General features: G+C 45.7%; 1 protein-coding gene across 1 annotated transcript; it reads left to right on the forward strand.

The window, feature by feature from the left end:
* Positions 1 to 3593: 3593 nt before the first annotated feature.
* Positions 3594 to 15341, forward strand: LOC138602970 (neuronal pentraxin-2-like). The gene is made up of 5 exons (XM_069674610.1): positions 3594 to 4069; positions 5646 to 5892; positions 9073 to 9317; positions 14114 to 14293; positions 14839 to 15341. Exons 1-5 carry the CDS (start codon positions 3620 to 3622, stop codon positions 15064 to 15066), a joined length of 1350 nt encoding a protein of 449 aa, XP_069530711.1. The 5' UTR covers positions 3594 to 3619; the 3' UTR covers positions 15067 to 15341.
* The last annotated feature ends 442 nt before the right edge of the window (positions 15342 to 15783 follow it).

Genomic DNA, 15783 nt, shown 5'->3' on the forward strand with positions numbered 1-15783 from the left:
CCGGCTACGACAATCGCTTGCCTGCGGATTTCTAAATATATAGAAACGTTAACATCAAATTATGTTGCACATGTGACAGAGTAGCTCTGCTGTGCACTTGGCTACAGACTCTCTTTATCCCAAATAATGTTCTCTCTCTCTTTGGGTTATTCTGAGAGGAGAAGAAGGAGAGGCCTTTAAGATGGGTTCCTTAGAAGAGTTGGCGTTTCCACATGAAATAGGATTTCGGGGTAAGATTTGTGTCAGCAGAGCTGGATCGGGATATCAGAAAATGTTTGTCAGATAGATATTTTTCATAGTGAGCCTCCATCTGTGGGTGAATGAATCTTTTCTTCTCTGACTGCAACTTGCACTTTGTGAAACTGAAACAGACAAACCAGATGTGATTCATGTTAAACTGTTAAAGCCCCCCTCCGGTGAAAATCAAGTGTTTAACCTCGTGAACATCTCCATGTGGTTCTTCAGACATATCATCAGCAGTCACCTCCATGGCTGGGCCTGTCTGCTTTTAAACTGCAGTGTAACAAGGACAGGCTGAACAACACGTGTTCAGATTGGCAGGTTTGAGACATCACAAACCTGAGGAGCCAATCCCGTTAATGGACGGGGCGATGCTATGCATATCATTATGTGTAACCTATGGCAACCACTTGGGAAATGCATGAGCCAGCTGTAACCGTAACGTTAACATTACTACTATTTCTTACTACATTTCAAGCTAGCTAAGTTTCAGCAAGTTGCCACTAAACGATGGCAGAGACGTGTTTTGTTTTCACGACGGAGGGGGCGGTTGTAAATGTGCAGAGTGGGCGGGGCCTATGCAGATTGGGGAATTTTTAATGAGGGAGAAGGAGGAGATGCTTTGGGAGGATTTTTACAAGGTAATTAAACATATCTTTAAACATGGCTGGAGCTGCTCTTTAATCTAATCTACAGGCAATAAAATAACCTCCAACCATCCATCACAAAGCACACATTACAGATTATTCTCTGCTATCTTGCCCAGGTCACAATTGGTATACATGCCATCCATCCTTTCTCTTTCACCTCTCCAGGGTCGAGTCACAGCGGCAGCAAGCTAAGCAAGTCGGCCCCTCTCCTCAGCAGCTCCTCCTGGGGATCCGGAGACGGTCTCAGGCCAGCTTAGATTAGTAATCTCTCCAGCAAGCTCTGGGTCTACCCAGCGCTCTCCTCCGAATTGGTAGTCCAACTCGGTCCAGCTGCCTGAACTACCTAAACTGGCTTCTTCTGATGAAGGAGTAGCAGCTGTATTTCAAGCTTTATCTGGAGGTCTGAGCTCCTTACCCTTCCTCTGATCCAGCTCTGCGATCTCATTCATTTGTTCACTACCAAAAGTTCACGACCACAGGTGAGGGTTGGAACATAGTCTGCCTGGTAAATCAAAAGCTTTGCTTTTTATGTCAACTTCCTCTTTAACACCTGCATTTCTGCTGACGCTGCACCAACCTGTCGAGAACTCGAGAACAAGACCCTGAGATACTTTTAACGCTTGAGGCAGAAGCTCCCCTCCCATCCGGAGGGAGCATTGCACCGTTTTTTTACCTAGTAGGAGAGGTGAGGCAGGAGAGGCAGAGGTGCTGACCTAAGCGCTTCACATTCGTCTGCATGGCCCCGGCGCCTGCTGGAGGAAAAAGGAAGGCACTATTGTTAAATGACAGCAACCTGGGACAAAGAGAGAGTTAACGCTTAGAAGACAGAAATTATTTCTTCGTCTTTCTTTCATTTTCTTTGTTAGTATAAACTTTTAACAGAAAACTTGAGCTAATGTAAGACTTCATTTAGCACTAACCATTATATTCTCACACAAAGATGTAGGTTAAATATGTCACCACCCTGAAATATGACTTTATATGACTTTATATTTCAAGTGCAGGAGCACACTTCCCAGATATCCACACAGTGCTGCATGTGTGACGTCCACGGTTGGCTCCGGCTGTAACTCTTGATTTTCCTGGCTGACGGTCGCTTTCCTTTTCAGACTGTTTGCTTCATCTGAGCGTCGAGTTTGTTTCTTTTTCTTTGGATTTTCAGTTCTTGTTGAAGTTGTATCTGTAGTCATCCATCTTTTCTTTGTTTGTTCAGCCATAGTAGATTACTGTTTATTCGCAACCCTTGCAGAGAGCAGAAAAGCAGCCGCTTAGCTCCGCCTACCCTCTCTGGCAGACCAACAACTGCTGGCTGATGGAAAACGCGTCACTTTTTCCGTTAAAGTCGCCACAGACACCCAGTCTGTAATACTGCAAATGCAAAGGCTTTCATCAGCGGGCCATAGATAGAGACTTAACAGACATTTATTTAAATGAAAATCTCCGAGATGATCACTTTGATTCGATCATATATCTTTTATTTCATCTTTTCTTATTTTTATTTGTATTTACTTACTTGCTTATTTTTGCTTGTTTGTCTTTGTGTTGCTGCAACACTTGAATTTCAATAACGTTTTATCTTATCTCTTTGGCAACGTGGCCCAAAGTCACAGACTGAAAATACTTTCATTTCAACAGTCTAAAGTTTCTGCCCTCTTGGATGCCCCAGAGATAAAACATATTCATAAGTGTTCTTCAGGGTGAACCTCCACTGGAGAACACACAATACACGCTGTATCATATACTAAAAAACTTTCTGCATGCAACTGGTGCCCTCTTATGTGTTTTTTGCCCCTGCCCTTCAGACATCCTGAGTCCAGCAGTACAAGAGCAGCATGTTTAAAGGACAGAAAACAATCAGGAACTTTAACTCAGGTCACGTTTGAACTGTCCTTCGTCTGATCTTAGACAAGGAGTTCGCTGTTGGAAGGAATCGATCATATCGTTAAATCACGGGTTGTTTGAAGCTGAAGGGTCGCAGAGTTTGTGCAGTTACGCGGCTACAGTCCTTCATATAAAACAGGCGACAACTTTAAACGCTTTAAAACTCTGTGTGTGTGTGTGTGTTCGTTTGACATCTTTAAGCTTCGGCGCGTTTAAACGGGTCATGAAAAGTAAATGAGACACACATAGCATGACTCGGGTCCGCTGGGATTCAGTGATGACGTAGGCTGAAGCTGAAGAACCGGAGCGCACAGATGATGAGCGGAAGCGCCAGTGCGCACCTCCCCATCATAATCCGGCGGAGCAGCATCGCTGTCTTTTCAGCACCACTCACTGACAGTCCAGCCAACCGGAGAGACAAGACGGGAGGAACTGACTTCACTGCAACCTGCTGTGGATTTCTTTATTCTCAACACAGCAACTTTTCCCCCTCAAATGAAGGAGATATCAAATTCTGTCTTACTGTACCGAGTTTTCACCTGCTGAGAACAAGAATTTAGATCTGTTGGTTCATTTTTTCCAAACAGGAGCGACCATGTGGTTGTTGGATGTATGATTTGCTCATTTTCACTGCAGATTCTCGTCAGTTTTTACGCACTGTTTCACTGTAAACTAACTTTTACGGGTTTTTTTTTTTACTTTGGAAATCTAAAAAATGTCTGCAGCCACTTGAGATGATTTGAAAGAAGTTAATCTGATTATTTAAGGGGAGACTTTGCGCGTTTTGTCAGTAATTTAGGAGCCTTTTTTTAAACCTTTAATACGTGGATAATTTATATCGAGTCGGGATGCTGACTTTATTAGTTGGTCTTCTGTACTTGGTTAGCGGACGCACGGTGCGGAGCCAGGATGCTACAGGTAGCCGCTTCGTGTGTAACGCCATTCCCCCGGGCGCAGAGCCGGGCTGCGCGTACGGCACCACGGGGAACCGTGTCCAGAGCAGCAGCCCCGTGGAGGACGAGCTGCGGAACACGATCATCCAGCTCCGGGAGACCATCCTGCAGCAGAAGGAGACCATCGTGAGCCAACAGGGGACTATCAAGGAGCTAAACTCCAAGCTGGCGCGCTGCGAGGCGGCAGCAGACGAGTCGACGCAGGGCAAGTCCCGGGGTCAGGGCTCCAGACGGAAGGAGTACGGCAAGAACACCATGGGGGACCTCCCCCGGGACCCCGGCGAGACCATAGACCAGCTTGGCAAGACCATGCAGAGTCTGAAGGGTCGGCTGGAGAACTTGGAGGTAAGATGACACAAAGATGCAGCTCCTGCGTAAAAGCACCAGTGAATCCCTTTCGTCTGTGTCCCTCTAAAATTGTTTATTACTCCTATCGACCTCCATCAACACAAGCAACTGCAGTGTACACAAACACACACAGGCTAGGAGACCTTTAAGTACCGTGAGATCAAAGGGTCACGTGATGGGCATGCCTAATCAATACGTTTTTAATCACTTAAACATACAGCAGGTCGGACTGTTTAACCATCTTCATAACAACATGTATAAGACATGAGCAACAACAGCAGTGTCAAAGGTGTAAGCATGCACGCGCTGCAGGGATCTCAATGCAACCTTGAATAATTTATGAGTACAGTGTGTGTTTGTGTTTGTGTGTGTGTTTGTGTGTGTGTGTGTTCCTCATTATGTTTTATTTGCAGTCATGTGACTCATTATTCATTGCAGTTGATGTAATTAAATCCTGCAGATTTCACCTTCATCAGAGAGCTGGGATTGTAAAATTGACTCAGATGCTTCATGGCGAAGAAGTCGCTTATTTTCCTGTTGACCTGAGATCTTTTGCATCTCGAGCAGCCCTTTGTTCAGACCCGGGAGACTTCACTTCCTCTTCTGCTGTGTGCATTAACTCCAGCAGGCTCACAGATCACAGCTGATATTGAGGTCACCTATAATGAAGTGCTTTACGTTCACTAAAAGGTGGATCTCTTATGTCATTTTTTTACCCCCTGACAGCCCTGATTCCATCAACAATTCCAACACTGTTTATTTAAATTCAAGGTTATTTCTATGTACTGTATGCTGCATTGCTGATCCTTCTCTCTCTCTCTTCCCTCCCCCCTCGCCCTCTCCCTCTCTCCTTGATTGGAAGCTTTAATACCCCGATCAAATCAAGGATACACTGCAGCTGCGAGCATACATATTATATTGCATTTTAATCACATATCTATTGATCTGCATCTGCTTACCATAATGATTATTGCATGAATGGTGTTGCTGGTTGCATATGGCTCCCTGGAGCAGGGACCTCTCTCACTAATCAAAGCCTACCGCAGAACTCAACAATCACATTCAGGACCTTGCAGCCGCTTGCATCGACGGCCTTCGGCACAAGAGTCTCTTCAATTGAGCTTTTCAGAGGGCTCCAGTTTGTCAGGAAATATGAATTGAACTCACAAAGTGTCTGAATTCCAAAGAGAAGCAGACAGCTTGCAAAAAGGAACACGTGAGAGCAAGTTTGATCGAAGGCACCGCCATGTGTACAGTTGTTAAAATAAAACATCCTCTGGGTGATGTCACAAGCGATGCTTTAAAACCGTGCCCAGTCATGGGTGTTTGGCGGGTCACCAATCAAAGTCGGCCACAGGGACACGCTGTCTTCATTTCAGAAACAATAGTGCTAAAAGGATCAGAGCTGAAATGAAGACAAGATCAGTCATCCACTGCAAATCTGGGTCTTTATGGAGACTGAACGCCTGGTTGAGTGCACAGGATTAACTGGATTAAATGTCTGTGTCCCCATCTATCTATCTATCTATCTATCTATCTATCTATGCTATCTTTCCCACTTCTCGCCTCCCAGCAGCAGAGTTTGCGCCTCCCCAGCACGAATGTGTCAGCTGGAAGTGTCTCGGCTCTGGCCCCCCTGCCACCCGAGCTGAGGGAGTTGCTGCGGCAGCGTCTGGGGGCGCTGGAGACGCAGCTCCTCCGGAAGGTGGCTGAGCTGGAGGAGGAGAAGAGCCAGCTCTACAACGAAACGGCGGCCCACCGCCAACGCACTGAGAGCACTCTCAATTCCCTCCTGGAGAGGATCACCGAGCTGGAGAAAAGTAAGTCACACAATGGGTGTTGGGAAATGTTGGCCGGAAATAATCCGGACTTTTTTGTGCTGTTTTTGTCTTCCAGATTTAACTCTAATTAGTAAATCCCTGTGCAAATTTCTGATGATGCAAGTAGAAAGCTGAGAACATAGTTGTTTCTTGGAGCCATTCTTGCAGCAGCTCCTGGTCTTAAAAAATACGGCTTGGAAAGCAACACTGAATGCTTAATTAGTTTAATAAATATTAGAGAGATGTCCTCACTCCGGGGTATCGCTTTGATGATGGACATCAATATAACAGAAAAGATCTCGGCCTAAAGGAAAATAAATTTATGAGATTATTTCACACTCACTGGACATTTCCTGTAGAGTCGTGTCCCCTGAGGCTCAGCCGACTGAGTCAGTAGATAGAAGGTGCAACCAGAGTTAATTGCTTGGAATTAAAGAAGGTGGGCCCAACAGCACCCACATGTGCAATATAACGAGTCGATACCATACACCCACAATAAATACCACCTTATCCAGCTTTCTTAAGCTCAATTCGAGGCAGAGAGGCGTTGATTCGATCCTCGATGTTTGTGGTCTTGTTCTGTGAGTAGGAAATGTGAGGCTTTTTGTCCACCGGTGACAGCTCTGCAGTGCAATGACTTTGTAACATGCTCTGGTTGTTTTCCTGCCCTGGGCTTACAATGAGAAGCAATGGCATAGAGTCAAACACCCCCATGATTCTAGAGGTTTCGGATACAGTTTGCAGAGGAAATAACTCAAAGGTAGTTGCAGGGGACTGTTCTTAATCAAAGTACACTTTATTTCTCTTCTCGTGTCTTGCATCGTGGGTTACCCATGGTTCTGCTTGGACAAAACATCCCTCCAACATGAGCACATATCATTCGGTGTTACAGCTGCACCATAAAATCAGAGATGCTGTGGTTTTAAGAGCAGCTAAGCTTCAGATAAAACTGCGGTTCAATCCCATTAAAAAATGCAACATGTTTCCTTGGTGCAAACCGACTGCAAAGAAGTGTGTGTGTGTGTGCAGTCGAGTGTGTGTTTGTGTGTAGCTCCTTAAATTTTCAGTACGCTCTTTCTCTCTCTTTGTGTCCGTCTTTCTTTTTTGATCACGCTTCATTTAGCATCCGTGTTGACTCCATTTCTGCAGCCAGTGTCTTTAAAATATTAAAACTCTTGTAAGCGGTCTTTAACTGACCAACAACATTTAGAAGTTGTGATGCATTTGGCCACAGCTGACCTGCTGAGAAACTTTACTACATGAAGCCTCTGAATATGAATCAAACTTTTGTCCAGACTGAAAAATATCTCGGTAGCTTTTGGGTTGCTTTAGTGATCATGTTTCTTTTCCTCCTACAAAACCACAAGGAATTGTTCTTTTCTCGACAAAGTGATACAGGCATTCATGATCCCTAGAGGATGAGTTGTCATATCCACCAACCTCGCATATAGCGCGATCATTTTATCCAAATATGTCCAATACTTCCTTCCATCCCTCCAAGTTAGGATTGAGTTACTGCCCTAAGGGAGGGACATCAAGGTCTTAAGATCTTGTTCACAAGTGAGGGTATACTGGATATTGAGATTAAAAGACTAATCAATGCAGTGTCCGTATTAATGCGGGTTTTAAACCAATCCATTGCGGTGAAGAAGGGACTGCGCTGGAAGGCAAAGCTTTCGATTAACCAGTCTGTCTACATTCCAACCCTCTCCTGTGGTCATGAGCTTTGGGTAGTCACTAAAAGATTGAGATTAAGGATGCAAGCGGCTGAAATGAGATGCCTCTACAGGGCTGCTGGGCTCAGCAATGGAGACGGGGTGAGGAGCTCAGAAAGCAGAGAGAGCTCCAGGTGGACCTGTTGCACCTTTGCATAAAAAGGAGCCAGCTGAGAGTGTTCAGGCTTCTAAATTGGATGCCTATTGAGTGCCTTCCTTTTGAGGTTTTCTAGGCAAGTCCAACTGGTAGGACTTGCCTAACAAGCTGGAGGTACTACTTTTCTCATCAGGCCAGTGAAAGCCTCATGATCCCCCAGGAGGAGCTGGAAAAGGTTGTTGGGTAGAGGGACATCTAGACTAACTTTTCTGCTGCCAACATAGTCTGGTCGCAAATTAGTGGAAGATACTGAAGGAAGGGAGAAATACAAAACTAATGCCATTCTCATGAGCCTCAGATAAATTGTTCTTTAATTAAAACTCGCCAAATTCCTGAGGATCTCTCTTCTTTTCCCCCGTGTAGAAGGGTTAGATAGCTTAAAGGGCCAGTTAGCTGATTTTCAACCTCAGTCCTGTCATGCTATTATGGGGAGCTGATGCCATTATGGTAGACAAAAAATGCAGTTTGGCTCTGTGCCTTTGGAGGACGCTATCCGCTTCTACAACGGGCCCTGGAAAACCTACGTAAAACGCGTCATCTGGCGGAGGCCAGGGAGCTCGCTAAACTTCACTTCCTCAATCTAGGACGCCGCCTCCGATGTCATGACTCATTCAAAATCGTCAGGTTTGAAATGTAGACTGCAGACCTGAAGATTTGTTAGACGATCCACCGGTATATTCTCGTCGTATTTTGGATTCTGTACTGCTCTGAGCCATTGCCTGCAGCGATCAATGTCCTTGACTGGAAAACGGTAGTATTTCACTCCAGCGTCTCTTGCTGGGCCATTCCTTTCAGGGGGAGGGGCGCAATGCATGCTGGGTGTTGTAGGAATGTAGAATGGGCGAAACGACGAGCTGTTTGCACAACTTTCTCCACAGCTATGGCAAATTTCAAATGTTATTGCTTCAATCAATTACAGAGAACACCAGCTTTGACTGAGGGTGGCTTTTTCCAGGGGTGAACTGCTCCTTTAAGATTGTTTCTAGCTGGCAACTTGTACTCCTTCTTCTGAACTCGCAGATTAGAGCCATGTGTAAAGTGTAGCCTATACCACAAACTTCTGATGAACCACACAATGCAATGAGTCCAGTTTGTGTTCTCAGGTGACAAAAATGCACCTTATTCATATTTAGTTGAAACACTTAGAAAGTTTGGTTTACACCTGAAACATCTTGTGCTGAAACATTGCTATCCTGGGACTCATCATGGCGCATTGGTTTTTCTATGTTGTGGATGACTGCCTGGTTCACAAAGTGATAACCTAATTAGCACATGGAAAATTTGACCATGTACTCAATTCATCAACAGGTAACAGTGCCTTCAAGTCACCTGAGGACTTCAAGGTGTCCCTCCCTCTTCGTACAAACTACCTGTACGGACGCATCAAGAAGAGCCTCCCAGAGATGTACGCCTTCACCGTGTGCATGTGGCTCAAGTCCAGCGCCAGTCCCGGCATAGGAACCCCGTTCTCTTACGGTGTGCCAGGGCAGGCCAACGAGATCGTCCTCATCGAATGGGGAAACAACCCCATCGAGCTGCTAGTTAATGATAAGGTAAGTAAATACAGTGAAATACTGAGTCACAGTGTTTTTTAATTAGGGCCCAAGCGCCGACAATGGTAGTTATTTGCATTTTTGAGTCAGCCATTTTGAATTTATTTTGAAATTCTGGTGTATTTTTGGCCCTTTACAGAGGTCACATTTAAACTAATACCTCCAAGGCGCTTCATCTGATCCAACTGAAACTTAGTAATGCTATCAGAAACACCTTGATGATTAAAGGTTGTTAAAATCCTGAGTTTACCTCAAAGGGCATGGCTGTAGCAGCATGCTGAGTTCAAAGCTTCTCCAGGAAACTGGAGTTCACGTTTAATAACAGTCACGGCCTAAACCTTTTCACGAGCCTATATTCTGTCATTGTCATAGCGCCACCTAGTGGAAAGAGAGAGAATTAGCCTTAAGTGACGAACATCAATCATCCATCCATTTTCTATAGACTAATCCGGCTACCAATTTATGCATGCTGCCATCCTGCGGAGCCGCCATTACTGCGGTGGCAGCTCAGTGCCTGCTGCTGCCTGCTGCCTGTGATGGCAGCATCGTTAGTTGGATTAAAGATGATAGACGGCTGCCCCTCGTTACTAATGAACCTTATTCAGGTGATCTTAACATTATTTCGATTTGACATATTTGACATTGGTAACAACAGCCGGTTACACAATGGAGAAATGGAGAATGCTCTGTAACTGGACGTCTCATCCGAAAGGCTTCTTCAGTTCTGACTAACTGGTGGACAAAGCTAGAAATATCAGCCTCTGTAGGTCATTAGTACGCTAATAGACGTGCAATCAGGGGTGAGTCGTTAGCCTGAGCTGTGAACCCAGTATCATGAGAGTCGTTAGTACCTCCTGGTGTTGATGGGTCGTTAAGCTCAAATGATCCTGTGTGTGATCTCAGCTGTTTGAATTCAGCTGCATTGTAAGTCGGTGACAGGTGGTGTCTTAGGTCGCCACCTCTGTTGAAGGATGGTTTTTCCAGCTTAACGTAGATGGCTTCCTTGACACCTCTTTCGAAACAACGGTTGTCTCTGGCCAGGATGTTAAACTGGAAAAACCATCCTTTAACGGAGGCGGTGGCCCCCTGATTGCACATCTATTCGCATAGGAATAACCTACAGAGGCTCATATTTCTAGCTCCGTCCACCAGTCAGTTAGAACTGAAGAAGCCTTTCGGATGAGAGGTGGAACGTCTTCAAGAACTTGAACCAATCCAGTTGCCTTTTGGATTAAGCTTAGAATGACCTGGAGGACTGAGAACCTTCACGGACATACTGCTCTTTAATGATTACACGCAGCTCTTACTTGATTATGCTAACTAGCAGAGGAAGGCTATGAGATCATTTTAATAATCACCTGACAATGATCAAAATGCATCTAGGTCACTCAGAGAGGGACTAAACTACTGTAATAATGATAATATGATCATTATAATATTCTCAATTCACAAATATGTTGGTCCTCTGCGCGACCAGTGAATCTCTGAAAAGTGTCCGGTCTCACACGGAGGGACACTTCACGACGTAGAGGCTTGTGTTTTTTCCAAAGTCTCGACTTTTAGAGCAGCTGATTAACTCCACAGGTTCTGTCTTTACATCGTTATCTAAAGTGAAGCTACACAGAAGGTAGCGGTAAATGTTGAGGACAGCTTGCATTCAAACTCACAGATGTTGTAGGGAGACGACACGGCAGTAATGGCGGCTTGTCAACTTCCGGTAATTCCCCAGATTAGTGTATACCGCTTATCCTGTTCAGGGTCGCGGGGCGGAGGGCTGGAGCTTATCCCAGCCGTCATTGGGCGAGAGGCAAGGTTACACCCTGGACTGATCGGCAGTCAATTACAGGGCTGACACACAGAGACAGACAACCTTTCACGCTCACACCCACAGGCGATTTTAGAGTCACCAATGATCCTAACGAGCATGTCGGAGGAAGCCGGAGTACCCGGCGGAACCTGCACATGCACGGGGAGAACATGCAAGCTCTACACGGAAAGGCAAACATCAATCAGTTATCATGAAATTTACACTTTGATTTACTCTTGATGAACACAGACTGTGTTGTGTCTGCAGCATCCAAAACACGTGACCGTTCCGAGCCGTGTCGACTGTGCATAGGCCTGTTAAACGCTGCTGTGAGCTTTTATAACTTGTTTTTAGAGTGAAGAAGTATTGGAGTCAGTAGCTCTGAATCATGTATCATTTGCCGGGCAGCACTGCTGGCTGTAACGCGCCATGGATCAGCGTAGTTAAATGCAAAGACGGCGTTGATATGTTTCCGTATTAATATATTCATGTCGGTCTGCTCTGAGGTGTGAAACAGGAAGATTTCCACGGTATGCACATGTGAGCACAATAATGATACAGCTGAGAGCAGATCCACTGACCATCAGCTCTGAATATTTAATTCTGCACCTTATAAACATTTCATATCATTGACCCACATTCCACACACACCCAAGAATAATTCATTAGAGGACTTACGCCGCCATGTGTGCTCGTTTTCATCTTCTCCATGTTGCCGCACATCCACGCGCACACTGCTGCGCACGTACCGAGAGCCTTCAGTCAACTATCGGGATTTCAATTAATACGGCAGGAAATAAAGTGGAAGAAACATGCATGAGTATTTTATGGCATTTGTTCTTAAAAGGAGATGAATTGTTGTAATTGTTATGCTGATGTAAGCTGTAACACTAGATTCTCTGCTGTCCCTCATGGCGCGGTGCGTCTGCAGCGCTGTAATGTTGGATTTGGGTGATTTCTTCGTAAAATTTATGCTGCACTGGAGAGGATTCTTTCCCCCTCACTGTCTTGTTTACACTGGGTGTTATTGGCACAGGCAGGCCTCCTCACTGCTTTCCCTTCACCATGCATTATACATGCGTTCAAGTCAGACAGATGAGAGGGAGATGGTGGGAGAAAGGGATGAGAGGACGAGAGAGAAAAAAAAAGAGGAGAAGGGGTTGGAAACAGAAAATCTGCAGAGCTTTGGAGGTGATGCCGAGAAGAGAGAAGGGGGAGAGTGAGAGATCACAATAGGCCGGGGAAAAGGAAGTTATAACCGAGTAGGAGCGGAGAAATGAAGCAGCAGAGCACAAGAGAGCGAGACAAGACGTGCGAATGTGATTTCCGCATGTGCAGCAGCACATCCATGAGTCGAACTTGCTCACAGTGATAACAGGGTCCACTGGGGCACATTGTTTATGCTGCTGATTTGGCTGCATAGTAAGAGGGAAGCAGAAAGCCGCCTCGCTGGTATTAAATAGTGCAATGTTATCTGTATGATGCGTTTGTGGCTCTGCAGAGAGAAAATCTTTATTGTTATGATGTAAAATCTTCAGAGTAATCCGGCTCTTTGTGCACGACCACCACTGATGCATCCCTTTTCCGCCAAATCAAGAAAGCATGTCTCGTTCATCTCTTTTTCCAGTGAAATGCGACTGCCAGGAGTTTAATCTGTGATGGATTCACATGGTCTTGTACGACATTAAAAATGGCTTCTCTTGGCATGCGTGCGTCTGTCGTCTGATGCTCGTAAACAAGAGTGATCTAGAAGACAAATTTCATTTCATTTTAAATAAAATTCAAGCACTTCTACGCAGAATCATGCGGATTATTCAACATTCATGTTCCCCATGTGCATTTCTCTGACACCCTGCAGTATTTTTATCACGTCTTGTTGGAGGCAGATACTTTCTGACTTATTCCCTTTTCTTCTAACCTTCTAAAAGCATTTTATCTGCAGCCTTTTGGAGCTGAAAACAAAATGTCATTTGAGCCACGAGTAAAATACATCATGGACCTTTTTTCACTGCAGACATTTTGACATTTTACATCAGGGGAGTCTGCGATAGCTTCTGTCTTTTCCTGGTGCTTGAGTTGAACATGTTGGCTCAGTGAAACACAAAAAATGTTACAATTTCTACGATGCAATAAGAGTAAAATTGCAGCTTTTTGTGTTTTGAGAATGAGATCATTTGTAGTCATTTGACTGGAGATGAGTTCTCTGCGCCCTGTGGATGTGAGGTTTTAAATATTAAGCTCTTTGTGTACAAACCAAACCGCTGTCACATATATTAAGCGCTGCGGAATATTTGACAAGAATTTGTTTCATTTTAAGATCCTGAATGTTTAAACAGTGAGCGAGGCGCAGACTCCTCCAGCTCACAGAGACTCTGTAATAACTCTGCCAGTGATCCCTGCAGTCCCAGTGCTTTAGATTAAGACGCCACCTGGAATCCTAAACCAGGTCAATTTGGTCTGTAATTGGAAGTGAAATGTGTTTTATTTTCCGCGGCTCTTCTGATCTTTTCAGGTTTAAATGTATCAGCAGCTTCAACGAGATGTGAGCTAACTGTGGCCTCATAAGGAAAAGGCTAATGAGTTACAGCCTCCGTAATCTCACGTGTCGCTCGGTACCCTCGGAGGACGGTGATGTCACCGGCTGGTAAAATAACCTGTTGTTTTTCTTTGATCCGCGAACAAAGCAGGAAAGCATGAGAGGACACTGTTTTTGCTGTTAGCTACCCGCCTGTTTGAAGGATGCTCTCTCCCTTGATGTCACCTGGGTAATCTAAATTTTATATGTCGCATCTGGAGAATTCTGTGCACGGGGCTGTCTCTTTGAAGCCCTAACCCTTCTAATTGCCGTCCTTGTTTCTAACGTGTCGCAATTACTCTCAAACCCCTCTCGTCTAAACTTGGCCTCTCGCACTCCTCCCTGCTCCTCGCTCCTCGGCCTTCCTCCCTGAACATCATGTCACTCACCCTCATGCTGTAAACTTCTCCCCAGGTGGCTCAGCTTCCGCTGTCAGTGAGCGACGGGCGCTGGCATCACATCTGCATCACCTGGACGACCAGAGACGGCTTCTGGGAGGCGTACCAGGATGGCGAGCGTCTAGGCACCGGGGACAACCTGGCCCCCTGGCACCCAATTAAACCTGGAGGGGTGATCATCCTGGGCCAGGAGCAGGTGAGCGCACGAAAGAAGCTAAGGTGGTAAAGAAGAGGTGTGTGTGTGTGCATGAGTGCGTGCGTAGTCTCCCCTGAGCTCATCGCCGCAGGCGCGGAGCAGGGAGCAGGGGAGAGCCGGCTGGGAGGCTCCTCTCACGCTACCTCGGCCCTTTCAATATTACCTCATTCATCTACCTCTAAATGGCACCTGTGCGCCCTTGGGAGCAGCGTTAGCGGGTTATTCTAGCGGTTAGCTCCATGACAGCACATTGCATATGCTCCAGAAATGTACAGTGACATATGAATAATCTCCACAGAGAGCCATTAACTCATGCTGCATTAGATTAGAGCCAGAGGAGGGATGTGTTGCCATTCACTCAAGGTGAGATTGCTGCATGTTGCACAATATCGGAGATTGCACACTCAGATATCTTAAAGTGACAGTACGCTGAGAAATATTCAGAGCTGTTTGCTGAAAATCAAACAGAATTGATTCATTTTAATGAAAGTATATTTGCATGTCTTATTTCCTTCTTCTAAACCTTCTCTTCTCTCTCTGTGAAGGACATAGTCGGAGGCCGTTTTGACGCCACCCAGGCCTTCGTGGGCGAGCTGAGCCAGTTCAACATGTGGGACCGAGTGCTGCGGCCGGTGGACATCGTGGGTCTGGCCAACTGCTCGGCTTACATGCCGGGTAACGTGGTTCCTTGGATTGATGCAAATGTGGAAGTGTTTGGCGGCGCGAGTAAAGCCGCCCTGGAGATCTGCGAGGATCGTGCGTTTGATTCCTAAAGGATCTGACGTAAGGAAATCGAGTACGACCGCTCGGATGGAGCAGCTCTGTATTCTGACTCTGCTGCTTCAGTAAGATCCCAAAGGAAAGGGCATCAGTGCAACATTTCTACATATTTATGCTGTGACTGCTGCGTAGATTTGAAGACTCAATGTTTATTGGATTCACGTGTTGATGCGTCCATTCGGCTCGAGCCCCGAGGACACTACAGGACACTTCAAATTAGTCCGCTCGTCTGAAGCAGCTATGCTGTTGCATCAGTCCGCTGTGATCATGTGACCTCCTGTCATTCTGTGTTATCTCTTCAGTAGCTCAGCTTTCATTTGACACCTCTTTGAAAACAGCTCTTTTTGGTTGCGTTCCTTATTCTGACAATGCTGCACTGTATCCGTAGTGAATGTGAGCTGGAGCAGGCTTTGATGTGCTGAGGAACACTCTTCCTGCGTATATGGCAGAGTACTACATGCTGTGAGCTCCCGAGCAATGAGGCACCGGAGAAGGAGCGCGATGAAATGAGGTGCATGCTCGAGAGTTCAAAGTGAAAGAGAGAGGGAGCCCATGCTGCTGGTTATTTGAGACATCCCAGAGTGGCACAATGTCTAAATATCATGCATGAGCCCGGGCGGTGAGAGGAAGTCAGCTGAAGAGTGACGGTGCATGCTTTCTGTCACTACACAGAGTGCATGTGATGCGTCCAAACAAGCCAATGCAGCACT

Source organism: Semicossyphus pulcher, unplaced genomic scaffold (genome assembly GCF_022749685.1).
Source record: "Semicossyphus pulcher isolate SPU_LCO1_2020_fin unplaced genomic scaffold, fSemPul1.0.p SCAF_23, whole genome shotgun sequence".
In the NCBI taxonomy this organism is placed as follows: Eukaryota; Metazoa; Chordata; class Actinopteri; order Labriformes; family Labridae; genus Semicossyphus; species Semicossyphus pulcher.